Consider the following 22,295-nt stretch of genomic DNA (forward strand, 5'->3'; position numbering starts at 1 on the left):
AACCCCTTTACTAGGGAGGTGGAGACCTTTGGTCCAAGGCAAATGCGGTTACAAAATAGCTCGGACGGCACAGTGGACACGATTCTATCGATCGGAGAGATTTTGAGGGAAGGACCGCCTCTGATACGATAGGTAAGCAGCAATGCCGCATTATATTCCGCACTGAATTGAAACGACCCTTGTACAACTACGACTCATTCAGACCTAGAACAATTGGCGTATATGATTTAAAGAGATCGGAGTTAGGGGACTGGAAAGCATGGAAGCATTTCGGCTTAAGGGAAGCCAAGCACGTGGCTAGGAGTTGTTGGCCGTTTTACGACGGCCCACGGGATGTCGTGTAGGGTGTTTTAGTATTATAGGGCTATGCTCGTAGGCAGGCATCATACAATATGAGCATCCTTGAATTTGGCCCAGTTGAATGAAGTCGAAATATCCCAACATTCCTTAACAAGGACTCACAACTGTACCTGCCTCTGCCAGGTTCAGGGACCCGAAATAAGCAGCTACTGAGCATTCCATATAAAAACCTGGAAGATATACTAATCTTGATAGTTAGACTCCCGAGATGGTGCTGGAACTGAGGAGAACCGATGCCATTCGGCAAGTCCGAAAAGGGGTCGAAGAAAGCAACTTCGTCTTAACGAATACTTTAGGGTTCCCAGATTCCAACGTTTTGTTGGGAAGGACTTCCGAAAGGGCTGCATACGACTAGTGAATCCAGTTATTTAGAGTTCAGTCCAGCTACAAAGACATGAGAGACCTCCACAACTTCAGACACGTGCCTGAATCTTTTTGTGTGCCTCTTCCTTGTCTCGAATATTAATACCTACTAGGGATATACTTGAACCGTGTGACGGCGTTTGGAAGATTTTGAGTCGTGGCCTTGTTGACCTTTCCATGGAATTGGTGTGTCTACTAAATCGCCGTCATCGATAGGGTGACACCGGCAATTTTTAGTTGGCACATATGTTGCAAGGACTATTCGTCAAGCTACTTGCTATCCTCATCCCTAACTACTCATCCAAGTTATCTAGCCACCCATAGGTATAGCACTAGATGAAGATGACCTTGTCATCTACCCTGAAAATCGGACCCAGCTTATCTAGGTAGACACCTCCTCAGCCCTCCAGCTCCCCGCAATATTCAATGACCACTCGAGTCATTAGAGCTTTATATGCATACTTGAAACAAGGAGCGGATAGTGACAGACGTGCCGCTATAAGCCTATCTTTGTAGCCGCCGCCATCGATGGCCCCGTCTTTCCCACGGGGTTGCCCCAGAGTTTCAAGTCTTAGTCGCATTGATCCCGTCTTAGGGGGCTTTCCCTCATCTATCGACGCCTCACCACCTCGCAGGGTTCATGTATAACTTGCGAGTCGTGTGGCACCCATGGTCTTCGTCCTACGAAGTGGCTAGTATCTAGATCGAGATTGTCTAGTTCACTTAGCCTCGAATTTCTCCGTTGCAGAGCTATAGTCATGATCTCTACTATGAACAGAAACTATAAAACAGTTAGATGCTCTCACTCACATCACATCAACAGTCATTGTAATCAATCCCACAAGAGTAACTCTATTGTTCAATCTACCCCCTTTCAACTACCTTGGTTCTCTTTAGGTTCATCCTTTAGACGGCACTAAGCTTCAAACCCACCAACCCCTTTAATATACTCATCACATGTGTATCGTTTGCTGTAGTGTCAAACGAACCCCATTTACAATAAAATATGGTTGAGATCCAGAAACTTGAGAACGTCGCATGCGACGTTATCCAGCGGGTGAAGGAAATCCCAGATCTTAAACATGCGAAAATATCAGTCATCGGTGGGCTGGCATTATGCCACTACCTTCCAGAATATCGCTCAACAGATGTGAGAAATTTCCACCTTCAATATATTTCGTATAGAAGCTAATGATAATCATAAAGAACATCAATTTCATCACCAACATTTCGACTTCGCCGAGCTCCATGAAGAAGAGACTGCTAGATCGACCGGGGTCGCCTTTCTTTTTACGGTCACAGGCAATGTTCTATAACTGCCCCAGCGGCGAAGCTGTCCGAGTTGACATCAGTCCTCAGTGGCTTGTAAGTTTGTGGATCTGAAGTATCTTAGCAGTCAGCTAATCATACTCTCAGGGTCCTTATCTCCCAGACTCCGCTACGACGGTTGAGGACATCGAGCCCGACGAAATCCCTTATATCTCATTAACCGACCTCATTGTTTTCAAGCTCGACTCGAGCGGACTTCGCTCAAACCCTCTCAAAAAGGACCGTGACGCCCGTGACGCTGCAGCCCTAGTCGATCTCGCGGTAAATGACGGCACTATGGAACTTTCAGAGAAGCAGGAGCAGGTTGCCGAGGAAGCGCTCTGTGACGTGAGCAAGTGTGGGCCTAAGGAAAAGGACTGGTGGGAAAGAAGTATGGGCTTAAGGAGAACTTCTACTGGTAACGGAGAGCCTGGGCCCGCTAGGAAGAACTGTCGTCCACATTCGAAATCTGACCCTTCGCCGACGAGAACTCCCGTCAACAACGACCCCAATGCCTCATGGCATTACGACAGGGCCGAATATGTGCACACCGGACGGTTCAACCTGTTGCAGAAAGGCCAGCGGAACAAGAAAATTCCCTCTGCTTCCAAGGGCAGACCACGTCTAGCGGAGCGTTCCAGCTCGTGGAGGACCATGAGGGACATGAAGTCCATGCTGACGCTCACGCCCAAGACCAAGAACAAGAATGTGCGCAGCGCGGATCTGTCGCGCGTGGAGAGCTACGACGACCAATACTACACGCTGGAGCCCGGAGGTAGCCCGTACGAGCAAGGGAAAACCACGCCCCTTAACGGAAAGGCGGGAACGGACGAGGGGTACTTCAACTCGTCCAAGATTCCGACCGGTCAAGTGGGCACGGTGACGGAGCACAACCCTGTATGTGTCAGGAGGACAAGCAAAACGGAATATTTCGATATTTCGCCCCCGGATGGCCCGAGTGTCGTTACGAAGCCACCGGGGTTGAAGACGAGTATTTCGTTTGTTCTCTAGTATGAACAGGATTGTGGAGGAAAGAATCTGGGATGTTGGTTACATGTTCCCCGTGGTAACTTTCTCAGAGTGAGATGAATGATGTTTTACGAAGTTACATGATACAATACTTGACCCAGCCGGAATAGGTTTCGGGTATCTTGAAGGTTCAAATGTTAAATATCGAGATTTATGCGAGAGATTGATTGGTGGTGGAAAGTATGGTGGCATTTGGTTTTTGTTTTGCAGACAATTTATGATGCTGTATTCATTATTATCAAGAATATAAATATATATAACCTTATCACTTGATTTGCACAGAAAGTAGAAATAAAAGATCGGTGACAGTGATGGTGACGATGATGAACAAGCAAGAAATGGGGAAGTTTAGCGCATTTGAAAAATTGGCTAGGTCACTAGCATTTGCGTTACTAAGCTGCAGTCGCTGGACATCGGAGATCTTCATTTCAAGGTTCAAGGTTCTTAGTGAAGTTTCATAACCCTTTGACTTACATGTAGTTACGTACCTAGTAAATGCATCGATGCTTTCCCCTTTCCATCTACATATAACATTGAATTCTACGATCATATCCCATATATTATCCCATATATCGTGTGAATAGGTCCTAACACAATAGGCTCGATACAGGAATACTCTATTCGTACCAAGGATATTACTTAGGAAAGGGGAAGGAAGTTTAATATCATATTTCAAGGAAAAAAGGAAAAGAGCACGAAGGAGATAGAAAGTGCATCATTCCCCGAGGTTTTCATTTTTGGAGAAGTCAGCGTCTTGCCGGTCACCTGGCGTTTTTGTCTCGTCTTAGCCATCACGTGGCTTTGTAAGACATCTTGCAGCACCGTTTTCGGGACGCCATCTAGGATCCCTCCAATTTTTACATTCGTTTAGAACAATCTATCCGTTCGTTACACTCATAACTTTCCGGAAAGTTCTTACTAGCTTCCCGAGCCAAATGAATGGATGGGGCTTGAAGCTTGAAGTAGTGTCTGCCTAGTCCCGTAACAACCGCGCCTCCGGCCCCTTGAACCCCTCCCACTATGAGGTTTCCGTCCTTCTTTGGACGCCACGAGTCTGTCCACGACTATGTCGGCGTCCTGATCCCGCTCGAGGAGGCATACCTGCATAGCCATTCTGCCAGGTCCGGTAAGTCCGAGTTCGAGGAGGCGAGGACCAGCGACGATGACCCGGATTTCGAGAACGAGTCTGAGTCCGGGCTGCCCAAGGACAGCGAGAATGAAAATGCCGGCATGCTACAGATGAGCGCTGCTGAGTATACCATCGAAGGCTTGAGGAGGGAGGTCCGCAAGAGTGAGAGACCACATCAATGGTCCGAGTATGAGTGTGAGCCTTGAACTTCCCTGGATCGATCGATGGGAAAACGAAGCTGATGAGTGGTGATAGTGAAATCTAAACTCATTAATAAGGCCATTCAAGATATCGGGATGGGTCGTTACAACTGGCAGCTATTTGTCTTGTGTGGGTTTGGGTGGTTTGCGGACAAGTGAGTTCACTATCAACCTCGGAAACTGAAAAGCATTCCACTTCTTTGTCTATCTACCTACCTACCTACCTACCTAGATGCTAACCAAAATGCCTAGCTTATGGATGCAGGTAAGATCTCGCCTTGACTCGGTACCCCTAACTTCTTTCTTTAGGAAAACATTCTCACATGTCAAAAGGGCGTCTCGTTAATTCTTCCATCTCTTTCTGGTGAATTCGGTGTTTCGGAAAAGCAGGTTAGATACACCACCAGTTCTATCTTCGCGGGCCTATGTGTTGGAAGTTTCTTCTGGGGTCTCGGATCCGACATCATTGGCAGGCGCATCGCCTTCAACGCCACTCTCCTAATTACAAGCATTTTTGGCATATGGGTTGCGTACGCGCCGAATTGGGTATCTGTTTGCATACTGTTTGCATGCTTGGGAACTGGAGTTGGTGGGAACTTGCCCGTTGACGGAGCACTCTTTCTGGAGTTTCTGCCGGATTCTTCAAGTGCCTTACTAACCCTTCTATCTGTATGGTGGCCTGTTGGACAACTCGTTTCATCGCTATTTGCCTGGTATTTCATCACGAATTGGCCTGTCGAAGAAGGATGGCGCCATTTCGTCATGACAATCGGCATAATCACGTTTGTCATGTTCCTCATCCGATTTGGCATCTTTCATCTATTCGAGTCCCCTAAATATCTTCTATCTCAGGGGCGACAATCTGAAGCTGTTGCTGTCGTCCATGGCATTGCTTATCGAAACGGAAAGAAGACTTGGCTCACTGAGGAGGTCCTGGATGCCGTCGCGGACATCGAGGGGGTTGCGAGAATACCCACGAGGGTGTCCACTACTAATATCATCAAACAAAACCTCATGGCCTTTTCCTTCGGCCACATACGACCCCTTTTCCAAAACCGTAAGCTTGGCACAGCAACCCTCCTGATGTGGTTCTGCTGGAGCACCATCGGTCTTGGATATCCGCTTTTCAACGCTTTTCTCCCGCAATATCTCTCGCACGGCGGCTCAGACCTACCCGCCGGAGACAACACCACCTCGCCAGAAACCTACCGCAACTACGCCATCATATCCGTCGTTGGCGTACCGGGGAGCCTACTAGCCGCGTACACCGTCGACCACAAGTCGCCGTTCCTCGGGCGCAAGGGGACGCTCGCCATCTCCACGCTAGTATCAGCGGTATTCCTCTTCTTCTTCGTCGCCTTCGGCACGACGCCCAACTCGCAGCTCTTCTTCACCTGCGTCGAGGCCTTCTGCCAGAACATCATGTACGGCGTGCTCTACGCCTTCACGCCCGAGATCTTCCCCGCCCCCGTCAGAGGCGCCGGCACCGGCGTCGCCAGCTTCTTGAACCGCGTCACGGGCCTCGTCGCCCCCGTGCTCGCGGCCAGCATGCCGGGCGATGGCACCAAGGCGCCGATATACATGTCGGCGTTCCTGATACTCGCTGCGTTTGTGGGCATGGTGCTGATTCCGATCGAGACTAGGGGGAGGCAGAGGCTTTAAGATCTGAATGTACACATCTAGTTATATAGCTACGTACTCATTGGCAGGGAAATAGGTCCAGGTAGCTAACCTAATGTATATACGCAGAGTCGTGATAGTGAATGTTTACAATTCTTCAGTATCTACGTCGCATATATGATAGAGTAACGCCTAGGTTTAATGCTTATTATGATCCATAAAATTTTTTTTTTAATTTCCAAAAAAAAAAAAAAAAAAAAAAAAAGACCTCCCATTCTATTATTGATGTACGAAAGTCGCTAGTTGAAACGAGCACTAAATAAGCAAGCTATTCATTATCATTGTTATAGTTACTGCTGCTGCTGCTGCTGCTACTTCTATTATCTAGTCCTACCTACATCATCTATTCCCCTTCGCCCCCGCAGGCGCATCCACCCGCCTCTTCCTGAGCGACCTGCCCAGCGCATCTCTCACCATGGGGTCGGCGCGGATCGTGTTCTGGACGAGCCACTCCTTGAGCTTCGCGCGCATGCTGCCCATGACCTCGGCGTCGCCGACGAAGGGGGCCATCTCGAGCTCGAGCAGGCGCACGACGTCCGAGTCCACGGACTGCGCCATCAGCTGCAGCCTGTCGAGGTTCTGGTTGAGCGCCTTCTCGGTCGCGTCGCCGGGCTTGGTGCCTGGTTGTTGTTGCTGGGCAGGGGATTGGAGGAGGGGCCCGATCTGGGAGAAGGCGATGAAGAGGGTGATGCAGAGCTTGCGCGCGAGGCTGATGGCTTGGAAGGGCAGGTAGGGCGGGTGCGCGCTGAAGAGGGCGAGCAGAGGGTTGACGAGGGTGTCGAGGAGGGGCGGGAAGGCGGGCCGCGTGATCGTGTGCAGCTCGAAGACGCACATGAGCACCAGCGTCACCCACCGCCAGTAGCGGCCCCAGTCGAGGTAGCCCATGAGCCCGATCACGTACATGGCTAGTGCCGTCACGGTGTAGTACGGGACGATGACCTGCGCGCCGCGCGCGACGTAGTCGTGTATGGTCGCGCAGTGCTTCCAGTCCACGATGTCCGGGCCGAAGCGCTCGTAGGCGAAGCGCCGCGCCGGGTCGACGAGGGTCTCGGAGGCGGTCTTGAGGTGCATGAAGTATTCTGCGGCGGTGCTGCCACCGTCGTCGCCGGCGCCGTTGCTGTTCATGAGCTTGTCTGGGTGGTGGAGGGCGGCGAGGCGGCGGAAGCGGCTCTTGATCTCGCGCTCGGAGGCGGAGAAGGGGACGCCGAGGTCGGCGTAGTAGTTCGAGGCGCGGCGCAGCTCGTAGTCGGCCTCATAGATGGTGTATAGGAGATAGAGGGAGACGACGAGGATGTTGATGCGGCGGCGGTGCTGGACGTAGCGTGGCGAGTTCGGCGCGGGTTTGGGGTCGCCGGCGCGGATCGTGAGGCCGTAGTATATGGTTTGGACCCAACCTGTTATGAGCTGCAGTGATCGGAACATTAGTAGGCCAGCCCTGAGAGTGTCGTCTAGGAAAGAGGTATGGATTGGAGAGGGATACGCACACCGGGGAGAAATGACCATCCCAACAGGGAGAGTAGTTGATTGCTAGCCATGGCAAGGGATGGGTGGTATGGCTACAGTGAGGTCAAATCATGGCAGGAAACGTGGTAAATTGGCATGCAAGAAAAGAAGCAATGCGGTGAGAATATGGGAAGAAAGAAAGGTGTCCAATGTAGTGAATAGCATTAAGATTGTTGGTATTAATAAAAGGTTGTTTGTATTTGTATTGTACCAAATTTAGTTGAACATTACGTAGCTACTACTACTAGTAGAAGCCCTGAGTGGCAGTGAGTGCATACTTCACATTACCTAATCAAGCACCTATTGAACAAGTGTTGCATTCGAAAGCCCTGGAGATCTGTAGATTATTTTTAGGTCTGTGGCAGGGGTTTGAACGCCTACAACTTTATTTAATTGGCGCTAATCAGGCAGGTAAGATGCCCTAAAGGGGTCATTGTGCCACCTGAACATGTGCCTATTATTCGATCGGTAAATGTCATCCAAGATCTCAAACAACCTAACCTACATAACTCACTCACTCACTCACTACATAATATGTAATGTACAATACTAGGTACCTACCTACCTACTACTAGTAGTAAGTACTAGTAGTAAGTACAGTACATAGGGTAGTATGGATGCTTCATAACACAATATCGTTGGTGGATAAGAAAGTAATAATCTCAGGTAGGTCAATGAGTATTCTTCATGTTGGCGTTTCCTGCATGACTTTCATCGTATACGGTGATTCCTTCGTGCAATAATTTCATCCTTGGATATCCACCACGACCCCACACCCATAATTCTCATAATTCTCATAATTCCTTGGGTATAGTTAGCTGGTGAAGCCCTGTAATTCGAACCTCTATGATTCCCTCTCTCCTCGTCCGGTCTTAATAGCTGAAGTCCTAGGATTACTGGGTAGGTAATCCCTCAACGGCTATGCACGAAGTATAACGTTACTTGGACTGTAACACGTCTAGGTTACCTAGTAGTGTCGACCAGGCACCTAACCTAGCTAGGTACTCTCACTTAGGTGCTCCTGCCATTGTCATTCGGATGGTGTCTTCTGTACTCTCGTTCAATTTGCTATAATGAACAAATAAGCGAAAAAACCCCTTCCAATAACCTCGTTCAGGAAGAGGGTCTGAACAACGTACAGCATTGCGCTTGGCTTCTCTCATGGAAGTGCGCGTGTAACTAAGGCGGGCTATGTCAGTACCTATATGAATAACAGCATGCTTGTTGGTAAGGCCACATACACAAATAAAACGCAGGCCATCGTGAAGGCTGCCATTGGTGCCATGATGGTCTTGATCAATCATACTGTGATTAGCCGCCTTGAACGTGAGTCAAAAAAAGAAGAGAAAGCCTTGCGCCGCATGGCATAGATACACTATTAAGCATCTAGGTAGGTGAGGACATGAGGCATACCCGTGGTGTAATGCTTCCTCTAGGAGCCATGTTTCCTTTTTGTTGAATCAAGGCGATTAATTAAGTATCATAACTAGGTAGGCGAGAAACTTGAGAGGATCTCTGTCGATAAAGGAGCGACAGTACTTAGGTAGATAGTGCATAATAATACTATGTACGTAGTCGTATGTTTCTATTCTCTTACCATCAATTGGTTGATTGAGAAATAAAATGTTTAAAGTTGATCAATTGCCAGTTGCCAGCAAGTGTCAGTCCGAAATGTCCCATCGTACGATTGTAGGTATGTACTACTAACTAGTAGTAATCAATTCTCAGCAACCGATCCTCATTGAAACTTTCAAAGCTCCTTTGGTCTCAGTCTCTTGTGTGAAAACTCATATTTTCAGACATCAACCTTACAATTGTTTTTCTCTACTGAGAAAAATAAATTTCTTCATAATAAATTAATAAACTTGAGCAACAGCGGCCATGAGTAGGCTATCCCTACGAAGTAGTCTCTCAAAATGACACCTAGCTAAGCGCCCCAGAAAGAGAAATTACCTAGTAGGTAGGCTAGACTTATCGGAGGCTCAAGATGAATGTTGAAGAGCGATAGGAAAGCCCAACTCACTACCTTTACAAATGGGTATAAAACAAAACCAAATCGGAAAATGGACGGATGTTCCCCTGCTTCTATGTACACGGCTTTCCCGTTGCCATCACTGTTGCATGCATCTAGCCACTCAATGTCGGTTTCGCATTGATATATTGAATTCATGCACCGTGGTGTACATTTGTGCCGACCTACCTGGTATGTGATATACATGTGATATCCGCGGAACACATGGCATGGCCTATTCCCTATCAGAACCCCAACAACCAGCTCCTCTTTGAGCCTCAACCCTGAAACGGAGCCGCCAACAACACGGGAATCCGTGATAGACATGCTTGGAGATTTCCCCGATGCGCCAAAAATACGTCCCTACTAGAATTTCTGATGCGTGAGGGTGTAGGTATCCCTTTATGCTAGAATACTAGGGTCTTGACCGCAGCCATCACGGAGCCGTTCTGACCTCTTAACACATTTGTTGGGTATGACGGCTGGCATTGCATATTATAGCGGCACGTTCCAAGGCCATCCAGCCCCCAACAACATGATCGTTAGCGCTGTATACGCTATATAGTGGTATTACTTGCATGTCGTGGTCTTCGTGTCCTCTTTTCGTGGCCGTGTTGGGCTTTCCCACTAGTTATCTCTGAGCTCAGCCTTATGCAGATATGCCTGATATCCCGCCGTCGATCATGATCTTCATATCTCCATTAACAGAAATCTCCGGATGCCCACGATCTAGACCATGATTCAGCTAGCAAGGCCTAAGCCACCTAGTTTAGGCCGTAATAATAAACGGTTTAATGGAAGGGGAGACAGGACGGATGGATGGATGGACTCTACAAATATATATTAGAATCTAAGGATGTATGTGAGCTATATAGGTATGTAAGCTCCACTGAAGTTAGACAGGCGTAAGATGTACATACACCAGGAGTCCGTTCCGCAGCCTCTAAGACTTGTTCGAAGAGCAGTAGAGCATGCACATGACTGGTTTTTCACGTTTTATTTAATTATCTTAGCTTTGTGACACTCTGAAGGCTTTGTCTACTCTCATGCCGAGCGAAGCCGCCTGATACGTTCTCACCGTATAAGTGGCGACCGTCAGCTTGACCAGAAGAGGCCTTACACCGGGTGTTATTAAAAAGATTTCGACCGAGCGTAGCTGAGGTTCCTTGGTGGATCCAACGTAGTGTTCTACATCTACTCCTTCTTTTTGATCATTGACAATGTTCGAAGAACACGATATCCAATCAAGTACTTTATATGTATCTATATGGGGGAATGGGTGTGCTGACCGCAGTCTGTAGGGACCACCTGATCTAGGTCTTCGATACACAGACATCCGAGAGTATTCATTTCCCATCATACTTCCATAAGCTGATAATAATGGAAGTCGAAGTTCTCAATGGTAGAGTGGGAGCATCTCGGTGTTGGCAAGAGCGCAATCGGCCTTTGCACTAATCAATTAATGACATAACGTGCCCATCCATAAACCAAGATCGTGGGTAGCGTGGGTGAGCATTTCGCTTTGGGATGTCCTGGAGGGATCATAGTAAGAAAAGCTATAGGCCCACGGGGACCAAACGATACCTTACAAACGCGGATTCCTCCTTAGGCACTCCAACGGACGAGGCTGGCGTTCTCCAGTATAGGCAAATTGAGGTCGTACCGCAATTAAATTTGCCGGGAAGCTGAATAGTTCGAAACAACTCAGACATTCGCTTAAAAAATGGCATAAGTTCCATCTAGCAAGATACGCTTCCGAAAAGAGAAAGCCACATACATAATAATGCCGGCTTCCGTTGGCAAAGTGTACCTAGTATGTATTACCTATATGTGACAATCAAGTATATCAAATAATATAATCAGCCATGGGTGTCGCGTAGAACATCAGACTCGATATCACTCACCAATTATACATAGTGCTGGTGAAATCTTCCAGACAGGTTAAGATCATCGAGCTGATCACAAAGAGCAAGTCAAGTTACATACCTGGCATAACTCATAACTCATATAAGACAGCATCTCGTCTTAGGTAGACGAGAAAAAAAAAGCCACAAAAAGCCCGGTAGAATATTGAGGAAGCAGGCTGTATGTCTCCAATTGGGGTCTACATAAGGATACATGTTTATCCAGGTCGGAGTTGAGGGCCGAGCATTTGGGGTAAGTATTGTAAAAATGTGCAATTTTCCAAGTTGAGTCTTTAGCTTTGAAAGGGAGGATAAGAGAAGAGAAAAATCGACTTCAATGCTGGGTTGGGTGTATTATGTACTACATAGGTACATGTAGGTATTACATGTTGATGTAATCATCTAACCACATGTATGAGAAAGGTTGGAAGGAGAGCCTGGAGAGGGGCACTTGAAAGTTTGAGGCTCTGCGGTCGACGAATCTACGTAACTTACCATCATAACTAGGTACCCAACATTTTAAACCCCTCGCATTACATAAATGATTATGGACACCCTAGTAGGTACCCACCTACCTAGTAGCTTAGGGCTACTAGGTACATACTAGGTAATTTAGGTGCATACCTAGGTAGATACTAGGTACATATGTACAGGGATATGTACATAGATGGAACAGTTGAACTTCGAAAGCATTCAATGTTGTATCCATGATTCCATGGATGCAATATTCAATGTTACCTACTACTACTAGTAGTACTAAAAACAGCATTGTGATCAATTCTATTAACCTACTAGACCAGTGTGTATGGAGTAGCATTGAAGTCCCAACCTCATCTACTTAATGCAATTTCCTATATACTATACATCAGTACTATGTACCTAGTATACACCTAGGTATATAAGTACTAACCGTAGTGTATGTTTGTGACACATGTGTTTGTCAACATCGGTGTTACTATATGTACAGTATGTATCTCCAGCAACAGGTCGAGGCTGTGCGTAACCTACATAACAGGGTCTACCTATCACTCAACTATGTACTCCGACCCTAATACAACACATGCGGCTCTGCTCTTGAGTCTTAACAGTGCCCAAAATTCCTACATATGTACTTGTAGCAAACTATCTGGCCTCACGAGGGACCAGTACGTTCCCCCCTGTTGGCATTCAAGAGCATGCTATGTGTAACTAGATAGGCAGCCCTCCTTTGTCGATATCTTACTTAGCTATCTACCTAGTATCTCAATAACTCTTTTACACAAGCTTGTTACGGACAAATGTATGCATTAGATAGCCAGCCGGTGACATCACGACCGACTTTGGGACTATGCGGACTCCTGGACTACAACGTCTCCCTTACGAGATTATGGCGTATATCGTTAAACACCTAGACATAGATGAAGTTTTCGACTTGTCGCTATCTAGTCGCCACTTTCAGTACCTAGTGAGGGAGGAAAGGTTTTGCAAAGCTATTATAACCGTAAGTTACTGCCAGTCTTACGTGACTAGATCCTAAATGGTAAGATCTCTCACGGCCTGCTGACAATATCCCCAAAGGCCAAAGCTTCTCATACGGTAGAGGCGCATGAAGCACGAAAAAGCGGCCATTACTCAAGGGCTTTACGACGAGTTGCGAAGAGGTATCGAGCCTTCGCTCAAGCATCCCCATTCGTGATAGGCATCGTGGCAGTTGCCGACTCCTATGAATATATCCAGGGAATACTTTGCTACATTGTCGAAAACCGTCCTAAGCGATGGCTACGTATTCTTGACCTCCACCGCTCCGCAAGCCATGAGCTTGTCATAGATATTCCGGCTCTGACTCGCGAGGCGGTGCCAAGGTGTGCGAAAAGCCGTAAATACAAGTTTCGGGTCTTATATCACTCGAGTGGTATTACATCGTGCTTACTTTCATTCGCGTTGCCAGCCCAGGAAAGCTGGCTTATAATATTCAAAGCCGAGGAACATCGTATCTTGACTCAAATTCGATTAGACTCTACGACTAGGTTATTCGTACGAAACAACGAGAATTATCTATATTATGGGACACACTCGGACGAGGGCGCAGATGGCTTTAGGAAATGGGTGCTCACACTCTTCTATATCAATGATACTTCTAAGCCTCTCCAGAAGATACATCTAGAAAAGGTGGTTGGCTACGATATTGGTTCCACCGTCTGCTTCGAGATCATAGACGATTATTTTTATGGCCTTTCCAATCAGACCGACTTCGAGATCCGAGAGACAAATTGGGAGTCCTATTACTACTGTTTCCGCTTTCCACTTCATGAGCCTGATGTCAAAAAGGCCCAAACCATGAGGAAAGAAGAGAGTTGGCGGAGACAGCATTTCGAGGGTCCCATCGATGATAGATGGGGACTACTCAAGCTTCAGAGAGATGAGGCCTCGGGCGAAATCAACATTATCGAATGTCGCAAAGAGTGGTTAACAGGGCTAAGTGGCAGTCGACGAACCTATTACATTACAAGGGTGGTCTTTCACGTGGACCTTGATGTGGGTAGCGGCAGCGAGACCTCAACGCTTGCGAACAATACGGCTATAGCTGTTCCAGTCCCAGTCGCAGCCCCAGCTACAAGAAGAAACATTCGATATCTAGATAGGGGCTATACCACAGAAATGCAGACTCGCCAGGCCGCAGATGTACATCCAGGAGACAGCAATTCCGTGACGCTATCATTCACACGCAGTCAAACTCATTTATCATCCTATCAAAGGTGTTGTAATGCATGGTTAGACCTAGTTGATGATGCGCATAGCGAATCGCCTGATATCCGGCGCTTACGATTAAGATCGGGATATCGAAAGAGAAGATACAAAAAGTCCTCAGACGGCATGCCGAACGTTGACAGGCAGCCTGAGCTTGCTTCGTCTTCGGCAGATCCCAGAGTTTCAGTCAATTGGGTCACCTTTCTAGACCAGATTGACCAGCAATATGAACCTAACAAGATATACTTCTGGCCTCCAGAACAACGATCACCAGAGCAAAAATCGTTCTTGAATGAGGTCTACAACATTCTCAACCCTTCTGGTCACCATGGTAGTGTAACCTCCTCTAGCGATGAACGTTCAGTAGTCTACGCAACTGGAGTAAATTCAGAGGGCTGTCAAGCCTTGGTTTATGTCAGCTTCGATCCAGCAGCTAGGCTATCGGGCATGTTACCTGGAGAGGACATGTTGGGAGTGCCGTTTTGCAGCGAAAGCAAGACGAATGATGAAATTGGTTACAATACGGGAACCACTAAGGCAAGCCGTTCACCCATCGTGCCCAAAGCCAGGAGTGAAGGAGATGCTCCTGGTGGTCCCGCTCGCCAACTTTTACCACCGTATATACCGAACTCTTCATCCATGCATACGGTAATGCCTCATCCTAGAGGTAATCCTTGGGCCCGGGTAGAAAAAGCTATGCATCAGGACCTTGCAAGAGCATTTTCCTTCGCACGTTGAAGGCTACTGACAACGATGCAAGTGAGGTGCACTCTCTTCCTCGTTACATATCCCCGTACTGTAGGTTGCATTCTGGTTCGGTTTAGGCGTTGCCTTGCAGCCGGGCTATGCACAATGGGCGAGGGTATCTGTTGGCGAAAGGGAGGGTTGGCCCTCAATATTGGTTTGTTGAGTCCGTTCCAATCTCATTATTGCTTCCATGGCTTGATATATGGTAGCTCGTAGGTCAATATGGTCAGCGTATATCTCATCATCCCTCATGGCAATTAATTCATATATCGAAATAATCTGATACCTGAGAGGTTGTCATTACCCCTTAACATCCCTTCCTGCTATGTCTCTTAGTAGGGAAAAGTGATATATACGAAGTCCTCCGTATGTAGTAACACCGATGACACCACATATTATTTTGCGTACCTGAAGTTTCATTGCATCTTACTCTGCATGGCTATGCACGTAGTTCGCTCTACTACTATGAGACAGCCACGCTACTAACCTTTTCGACCCCAGTGATAACTGCATTTATTCAACGCTTGATAGGGCCGGCTATTACACCTGCCTTGGTATAGGTGCCTTATCACACAAGTCTACGGAAAATCATTATGACCAGTCGCTTAATAGGTACTTTCTCGGCCATATGGCGGGCTTTCCTACCTACCTAGTACCCAGGACTATATTGTGAATCCCCTCCTACCCCATAGTGTCAAAAGTTGGCTGCTTATTCCATACCCAAACTCCCGTTACCATTTCCCATCTAGTCCAAACCTGCAGTGCAGATAGTCATAAATAACCCCATACCCTCGACTCCCTCTTAAACATACATGTGTAGTCGGCAACTCCCGACCCGTTCAGACCGAATCGGTGCCGATGATCGCAAGTAGTCGCCATACTACGACATAGTATTCAGACCCAACCTTACCCCAAGCTCGATTTTCTTCACATTTTACCTCTAACAGCATAACTAGAATACTACCTAGGTGCTCTTCTCACGTCTTTTAAGCATGCCATTGGTTCAGAGCCCACAAAACAGGGGGCCTATCTCCCCTCAGCGCGTTCGGGACGGCGATCCGAATAGGCTGCCCAAGTAAGCCGTCTCTGGGGTTGATCTATGCCCGAGTAGGCATGGTAAAGACAACTTGCTCTTTACTTACAATTTGGTCCTCTTATGACGGTATATTGGCTTAAATAGGACATCGGTGAGCTCTCTGCTTCGTTATCATTCCCCAGTATCACAATCTAGAATGAACAGTAATACAGAGCAGATAATAACCCCCTTAAATTGCCTTAAGATGTAGGTTAGCATATTCAGCAAAGGTCTTTTGATGTTACAAACATCTTAAGTTGATACCGAACTCGGGCTACCTCGAACTCTTGTCAGCGGCATACCCACGCTGCTAGAGAAACAGTCAATGCCGAATCAAACCTACAGACGCCCCCAACTCGCTCGTTTACACCCTCTGGAGTTACTTGGATAAACGACCAGCCGGGGAAGATCGTGCTCATCTGCCTGTACCCCCTCATCCGTTTTGGACCCCAAGGGGTTCAAAGGATCGGCCCCCAAGCGATGGAGTATCGACATGCTGCATCTCTGAGATACACGAAATTTTATCGTTGCACAATTACCGATGGTGAGGCTCGATCAATCACTAAAGTGATAAATCATCCAAGGCTTGTCACGTATGTGCGCAAGGGTCGCAAGGGTTATCAGGAAATGCACCGCTCAGTAATGCGTGACACATACCGGTAAGAATGTAGAGTCTCCTCACGTGGCAAACCCCAGGTTCACCTAGGTACGATGAAGAAGAGTACTTCCTCACCGGGCTAGGGTTATTTCAGGCAAACCGGTGTACGATATCAATTACGATGGGACTGCAGTGAAATGTGCTGATTGGCTCAGTGAATCACAGATATGTGAGATGCCGTCCTGCAAACCTACCTAGGTACCTACATGTAGCAGGCAATCCGCAATTCAGGATCTGGGTATTGATCCTTAGGTACGTCGTACGACTCCTCGTCAATATGTATATAAAACAGGGCAAGGCTTGGTTCACTCTTCGCTCTTTTGCTTATTATTTAACTTCTTCCTTCCGCTCAGCGGCCGCACTCGCTTTATGCATGTAACTGTAACGTACTCACTCACTAAGTAGCTAGGTATTTATGACAATAGTCATTCTATGGATTATTTCGGTAGCGTTCAAACAATCAGAGTTCCGACTGAATTGCTCCCACTTTACCACACATAGTAGAATTCCAGATGGCTAGCAGGTACCTATGATGAATCAGGCTTGCTTAGTCTTGAAAAGCGATGTTTTTGAAATAGGGGTAAATAGATACCTAACCTGGGTAGGTAGGTACATACTGATAATAGGGGAAAGTGGGCTACTGTCATGAAGGAACGTTGAGTCTTGGAACTTTTCGGTATCGGAGTTCATAATAACTAACTAGTACCGACACGTCTAGTATCTACTTATGTCTAGAGCCTCTCTAGCTTTCACATTGTCTCTATCGCATAAGATGCTACAAGGGATTTCTTCAGAATCACGTGGACAAGGACACATGTGTAAGAGTTGCGGTTGAATTCGCAGAAGAAAAATCAATACTAAAATAAAGTCTGGGGCTAACTAAGTACTTAAGTACCATGTGGGGTGACGACATTCGACTGTGTTCCCCTTGTGGTGTAACGGTGGAGAATGATTGGACGACAATCGTCAATTAGGGACCCTGAAAAACAGGCCATTAGTCTTAGCTAGGCTTAGTCTATTGGATTATTTAATACAATGACAATGGTTTTGATAACTTTATTATGTACCTAGGGTAGCTTAACTCCAATTGAGTTGAAGACAGGGAACTGAGGGAAGAACAATCTTCACCGCAAAAATGGGGACGTTCGATTTTGGATCCATCTCCTTTCAATTTTCCACTTCTATGCCACCTGGATAGGTTTGCCAATGCTACTAATCTACTAACCTAGGTAGTCACTATCTACCTAATAATACCTGTTTTCTTTTCTTTTTCTTTCTGAGCTTTCTTCCTTCCCTACAATATCTTGGTTGGAAGGAAGCGTCAAGAAATTGGAGGCAAAATACCAAAAATGGCACGCTCATCAGCTTCCACGACCACAAGCGTCTCTAAAGTCAACAAGCAACAAAAGACGATCCGACTCAATGGTAATAGCGGGGAGGACGCTCAACAAAATGGATCCCCAGATTTGAAACGAGACCCGATCGAGGTTAAGTATCGTGACTTCTTCTGGACTTATACCGAGGAGCCACATCGCACAAGACGCCTAGCTATTATTAAGGCGCATCCAGAGGTAAGCGAAGCTACAACCTTTTGATATCATAAATTCCATAACTATATTCATATCGTTACTAACAACCACCCTCATCAGGTAACCAAACTCTGCGGCCCCGAACCACTCACCAAATATGTCGTCGTCGGTGTCGTTTCCCTCCAAATCCTCTGCGCCTATGTCCTCCGAAACACTCCCTTTTTTTCGGCGCCTTACTGGCTCCTGGCATACGTCGTCGGCGCGACCGCCAACCAGAACCTGTTCTTGGCCATCCACGAGATCAGCCACAACCTAGCCTTCCGCTCGCCCACTGCCAATCGCCTTTTCGCCATCGTTGCCAATCTACCTATTGGTATCCCTTACAGCGCTTCCTTTCGCCCATACCATCTAACTCACCACAAGTCTCTTGGTGTTGACGGCCTGGATACGGATCTGCCTACTGCGCTGGAGGCTATCTTCCTCGACTCCATCCTCGGCAAGGCCTTCTTCTGCACGTTCCAGATCCTGTTCTACGCCGTGCGCCCCATGTGCGTCTACAGCGTGCCCTTCACCTGGGTCTCCGGTGTCAACCTCGCCGTGCAGATCGTCTTCGATGCTATCATCCTCAAGACCATGGGCGTGCAGTCCATGCTCTACTTCATCCTGTCCTCCTTCCTGGCCGGCAGCCTGCACCCGCTGGCCGGCCACTTCATCGCCGAGCACTACGTGTACGAGACCGTGACGCCCGCCCAGGCGAACCCGGACAACCGCACGCCGGTCCCGGAGACGTACTCGTACTACGGGCCCCTCAACATCTTCACCTACAACGTCGGCCTGCACAACGAGCACCACGACTTCCCCGCCGTCCCCTGGACCCGCCTGCCCCAGCTCAACCGCATCGCCAAGGAGTTCTACGACGACCTCCCCTACCACCGCAGCTGGACCTACGTCATCTGGCGCTTCATCTTCGACGACAGCGTCGGCATCCGCTGCCGCGTCAAGCGCAAGGAAGGCGGTCGCCTCGTCGGCCAGAAGTCCGCTGCCCCCGCTGCTGCTTGGAAGGAGGACGAGATCGAAGCTTGAAAATGTGTCACGAAAACTGAAACGAGGATACTATGGCTAACTTGTACAAAGAAAAGGGGGGAGGGGAGGGGGGAAAACAACACCCTCCGAAATTTGCACACCGCAATACATAATGCCGGCAGTATCATGCCTTGGAATGGCAGGGAAAGGTTGTGCGTGTGTGTGTGGCGTGTGTGTATACTTGAAATGCCCTAGATAATACATGTTTTTGTTGTTGTTGTGCGGGTTACGATTTTTGGGATTTTAAGGGGAACGTAACGCAACGCAACGCAACGCAAATAGAAACAGAGCCAACTCGATAATATGACACTTAATAACTCTCGAACGGTCTATTTCTTTTTATTTTACTTTATCTCTTTTCGGGGACTGGGTTGCTTTTCCGTGGCCCCCCCTATGCTGTCCCGAACGAGTTCTCCCGGGACAAACTGTGCGTTCTTCTCATCGACATGTCAACGAGGTAGGTACATATGTATTACATACGTATAATAGTGACACATGCACACATGCAAAATAAGCTTGCCCAGGTGGTTTGCTTCAAACCTGCCATGGCCGAGTCCCTGAGTCGATCCTATACACGGGAGGGACACAGGCTTAAGATCAGGGGTATAACCGAACTCGTTTCGGGTTTTTAAGAAATCTACGGTGATCATATAAGGTGACTACGAAAAACGGGAGGTATATATCAGAATGCTCGTAGCTTAAGAATCAACCGAAAACAAAGGGGAATACATGTTTAAAGTACAGTACTGATGGTGATGATGATGATGATGATGATGTGTGTGTGCCCGCCTGCCAAAACGAAGGTGTCAAACCAGCTTAGATCCCTTCGTCTCAGCTTCTTACTGCCAATTCACAATCAGCAATCCCACGTAGGGACTACTAGATTTCCATGTCATCGCCTCCTATTACTAATTCCTCAACGAGGTAGGCAGGTATAGACTTCCTCCTCCTTCTTATGCAGGTACCATCATCTTTCAGAAGATGAGTTTAATTTCCCCTACTAACACTGCAACAACCGTCACTGGCACTCCTCCGCCCATGTTTTAGCAAAAATCCACGAAATATATCCTTATCGCAACTTAAAAGAAGAGATATGCGAGCATAAAGCTCAGGAAGCATAGAATCGCCGCAAGCTTGACTGGCACGCCTTCAGTGCCGGCTCGTACTGTCTCACTGAGTTCGGCAGGCTTAGGGCCCGTCTTATTATCCGTACTCGTTGCTTTTCGCTGCCGTAACCCTTCTTGGTCCTGCTTCAGCTGCGCGATCATTCTTTCAGCCTGGAGAAGTTGTTGCTTAAGTTCATCGGGGCTTGGGTCGCTGTGCTGAGTAGTCGCAACAGCTGCTGCAGTTGCGGCAGATGTAGTTCGCTCACGGGTGATGTCCTTATTTTCCGCCGGCTGAGATTCGGCAGCACCGGCCGAGAAATCGGCAGGGGAGGAGTAGGCAGGAGGGGGAACTTCCGGGGTAGCATTGCTCTGTGGAGAGATGTTAGGTGCTGGATAGATAACGAGGCAACATAGGAGTACTCACGCCATTGGTTGTTGGCTTGTTAGGTGTCTCGAGGTGGGAAGCTCCGGGAGCTCCGTGAGGAGGCATAAAAATGACGCGAATCTTCTTCTCCAGTACTGCTGACTTCTCGGCACCGGCCCACTTTTGTTAAGGTTAGCTACGGATGTAATCATAACTTCAGGGGTGCTGAGAAGTATGCTGCTTACGATAGTTGTTAAGTTGGAAAATTCCATGTCTCCCGTGATCGGGATAGACTGAACTAGGAATTTATCTCGGCACTTCGTATCCGGGGGAGGTTCTTGCTTCATGGCTTGAAGGATAACTGCTGTGCGTTAGCGGTGGAAGCGCAGCATCTAGAAATTGAGAGATTGCGCACCTGAAACTTCAACCTCCTTTCCTGGCTCAATTCGACCCGCGTTTGGCCTGACGCAGTACCTTGAGTAGAAAACATCGTCAGTTATTTGCTGTTAGAGGTCATGGGGTTCGGTGTGGCTAGAGGAGGGCGTACTGCTTTGGTGCGGTGGTTTTCACCTAGGACATGTCAGCAAATATCATCACGAATTTGCGCAAGAGTGTTGAGCATGTGACGTACCTTGAAGGCTACAGGGTGAGTGTTGGAGTTTCTAATCCGTAGCACTTCCGAGACCTCGGAAGTAAAGGGGCCTATGATAAAAAAGACATGAGTATGCGAGATATGTCGACAACAGAGCAGCGGAATAGGGTCAGCACGTACGATGGAAGCCCAGCTCCTGAGGATCGATTTCGAGGGACATTTTGGCGATATACCTCCCAGGTTTTCTTGTTGGACGTAAGGAAGATGGAAGATATGCGGAGGATGCGATATCGCAAACTGCTACTACTATAGCAATTACTAAGGCGCCGATGTAATATTGGAATGCAGTCGCAAGGTTTACTCTCGTTCGGTTCTTCGACAGGGAAAGACCCAGATACCTAACGAGAAATGAGAATAGGATATGGTCAATAAAAAGAGGATCAACCGCGGCAGTAATATTTATCCGAACAATAATGTAATGTAAAAAAGCCTTGGCTATGGGGATGAATTACTATGTAGAAAAGGTAAAAGGTGTTGATTTATTATGGTAGTGCACAAGCAAGGAAACGTGAAGATGGAAATTTGGTTGAGATGAGATAAAAAAGCACAGATAGCAGTGGTGTTGGTGGTGTTGTCTTCGTGTTACGACATCGCAAATAGGATGGATGGGCTTGTCCGGTGGTCTGGGAGCCCTGGCAATTTAGGGATACGTATCCCTTGATTCCCTTCAACTTCCCAGGGGATTGATAGGGGACATCTGGATTTTACAGAGGTGTTCATAAGGTTCATAGGGGAGCGGGAATAATAATTTGGGGCTTAGCGTGCATTAGTACTGAGACTTAGCGCACTACACGTATGCACCTACATACAATTATGTATCATGATATCCAAACGTTATGACAATTATGAGCAAGAAGGAGCACGAAC

General features: G+C 47.5%; 7 protein-coding genes across 7 annotated transcripts; 4 read left to right on the plus strand and 3 right to left on the minus strand.

Annotated features, from left to right (window-relative positions):
* The first annotated feature begins 1,165 nt into the window (after positions 1 to 1,165).
* GGS25DRAFT_371829 (uncharacterized protein) lies at positions 1,166 to 3,184 on the plus strand. Its single transcript, XM_049258192.1, has 3 exons — positions 1,166 to 1,873; positions 1,930 to 2,088; positions 2,140 to 3,184. The coding sequence occupies exons 1-3, from the start codon at positions 1,730 to 1,732 to the stop codon at positions 3,040 to 3,042; spliced, it is 1,206 nt and encodes a 401-aa protein (XP_049114730.1). The 5' UTR covers positions 1,166 to 1,729; the 3' UTR covers positions 3,043 to 3,184.
* Positions 3,185 to 3,408: 224 nt separating this feature from the next.
* GGS25DRAFT_499453 (MFS general substrate transporter) lies at positions 3,409 to 6,172 on the plus strand. The gene is made up of 5 exons (XM_049261774.1): positions 3,409 to 3,481; positions 3,549 to 4,384; positions 4,445 to 4,544; positions 4,642 to 4,654; positions 4,723 to 6,172. The coding sequence occupies exons 2-5, from the start codon at positions 4,081 to 4,083 to the stop codon at positions 6,049 to 6,051; spliced, it is 1,746 nt and encodes a 581-aa protein (XP_049114731.1). The 5' UTR covers positions 3,409 to 3,481; positions 3,549 to 4,080; the 3' UTR covers positions 6,052 to 6,172.
* A 92-nt stretch (positions 6,173 to 6,264) lies between these two features.
* Positions 6,265 to 7,779, minus strand: GGS25DRAFT_499456 (uncharacterized protein; the record flags this gene model as incomplete). Its single annotated transcript, XM_049261775.1, has 2 exons — positions 7,554 to 7,779; positions 6,265 to 7,473 (listed from the first exon to the last, which is right to left on the minus strand). Coding segments are annotated over exons 1-2 (1,112 nt in total), but the record flags the coding sequence as incomplete, so codon positions are not given.
* A 168-nt stretch (positions 7,780 to 7,947) lies between these two features.
* Positions 7,948 to 9,210, minus strand: GGS25DRAFT_499458 (uncharacterized protein). The gene is made up of 4 exons (XM_049261776.1): positions 8,986 to 9,210; positions 8,814 to 8,863; positions 8,712 to 8,751; positions 7,948 to 8,640 (listed from the first exon to the last, which is right to left on the minus strand). The coding sequence occupies exons 1-4, from the start codon at positions 9,013 to 9,015 to the stop codon at positions 8,584 to 8,586; spliced, it is 177 nt and encodes a 58-aa protein (XP_049114733.1). The 5' UTR covers positions 9,016 to 9,210; the 3' UTR covers positions 7,948 to 8,583.
* A 2,991-nt stretch (positions 9,211 to 12,201) lies between these two features.
* Positions 12,202 to 15,346, plus strand: GGS25DRAFT_499472 (uncharacterized protein). The gene is made up of 2 exons (XM_049261777.1): positions 12,202 to 12,967; positions 13,045 to 15,346. The coding sequence occupies exons 1-2, from the start codon at positions 12,815 to 12,817 to the stop codon at positions 14,950 to 14,952; spliced, it is 2,061 nt and encodes a 686-aa protein (XP_049114734.1). The 5' UTR covers positions 12,202 to 12,814; the 3' UTR covers positions 14,953 to 15,346.
* A 2,444-nt stretch (positions 15,347 to 17,790) lies between these two features.
* Positions 17,791 to 19,631, plus strand: GGS25DRAFT_499475 (sphingolipid delta4-desaturase). Its single transcript, XM_049261778.1, has 2 exons — positions 17,791 to 18,265; positions 18,344 to 19,631. Exons 1-2 carry the CDS (start codon positions 18,044 to 18,046, stop codon positions 19,304 to 19,306), a joined length of 1,185 nt encoding a protein of 394 aa, XP_049114735.1. The 5' UTR covers positions 17,791 to 18,043; the 3' UTR covers positions 19,307 to 19,631.
* A 364-nt stretch (positions 19,632 to 19,995) lies between these two features.
* On the minus strand, positions 19,996 to 22,136 carry GGS25DRAFT_499478 (VAMP-associated protein). The gene is made up of 7 exons (XM_049261779.1): positions 21,549 to 22,136; positions 21,408 to 21,478; positions 21,324 to 21,346; positions 21,192 to 21,250; positions 21,022 to 21,137; positions 20,837 to 20,956; positions 19,996 to 20,781 (listed from the first exon to the last, which is right to left on the minus strand). Exons 1-7 carry the CDS (start codon positions 21,586 to 21,588, stop codon positions 20,386 to 20,388), a joined length of 825 nt encoding a protein of 274 aa, XP_049114736.1. The 5' UTR covers positions 21,589 to 22,136; the 3' UTR covers positions 19,996 to 20,385.
* Positions 22,137 to 22,295: the final 159 nt, after the last annotated feature.

This window comes from Hypoxylon fragiforme (assembly GCF_022984875.1).
Source record: "Hypoxylon fragiforme strain CBS 206.31 chromosome Unknown GGS25scaffold_7, whole genome shotgun sequence".
Taxonomy (NCBI): Eukaryota; Fungi; Ascomycota; class Sordariomycetes; order Xylariales; family Hypoxylaceae; genus Hypoxylon; species Hypoxylon fragiforme.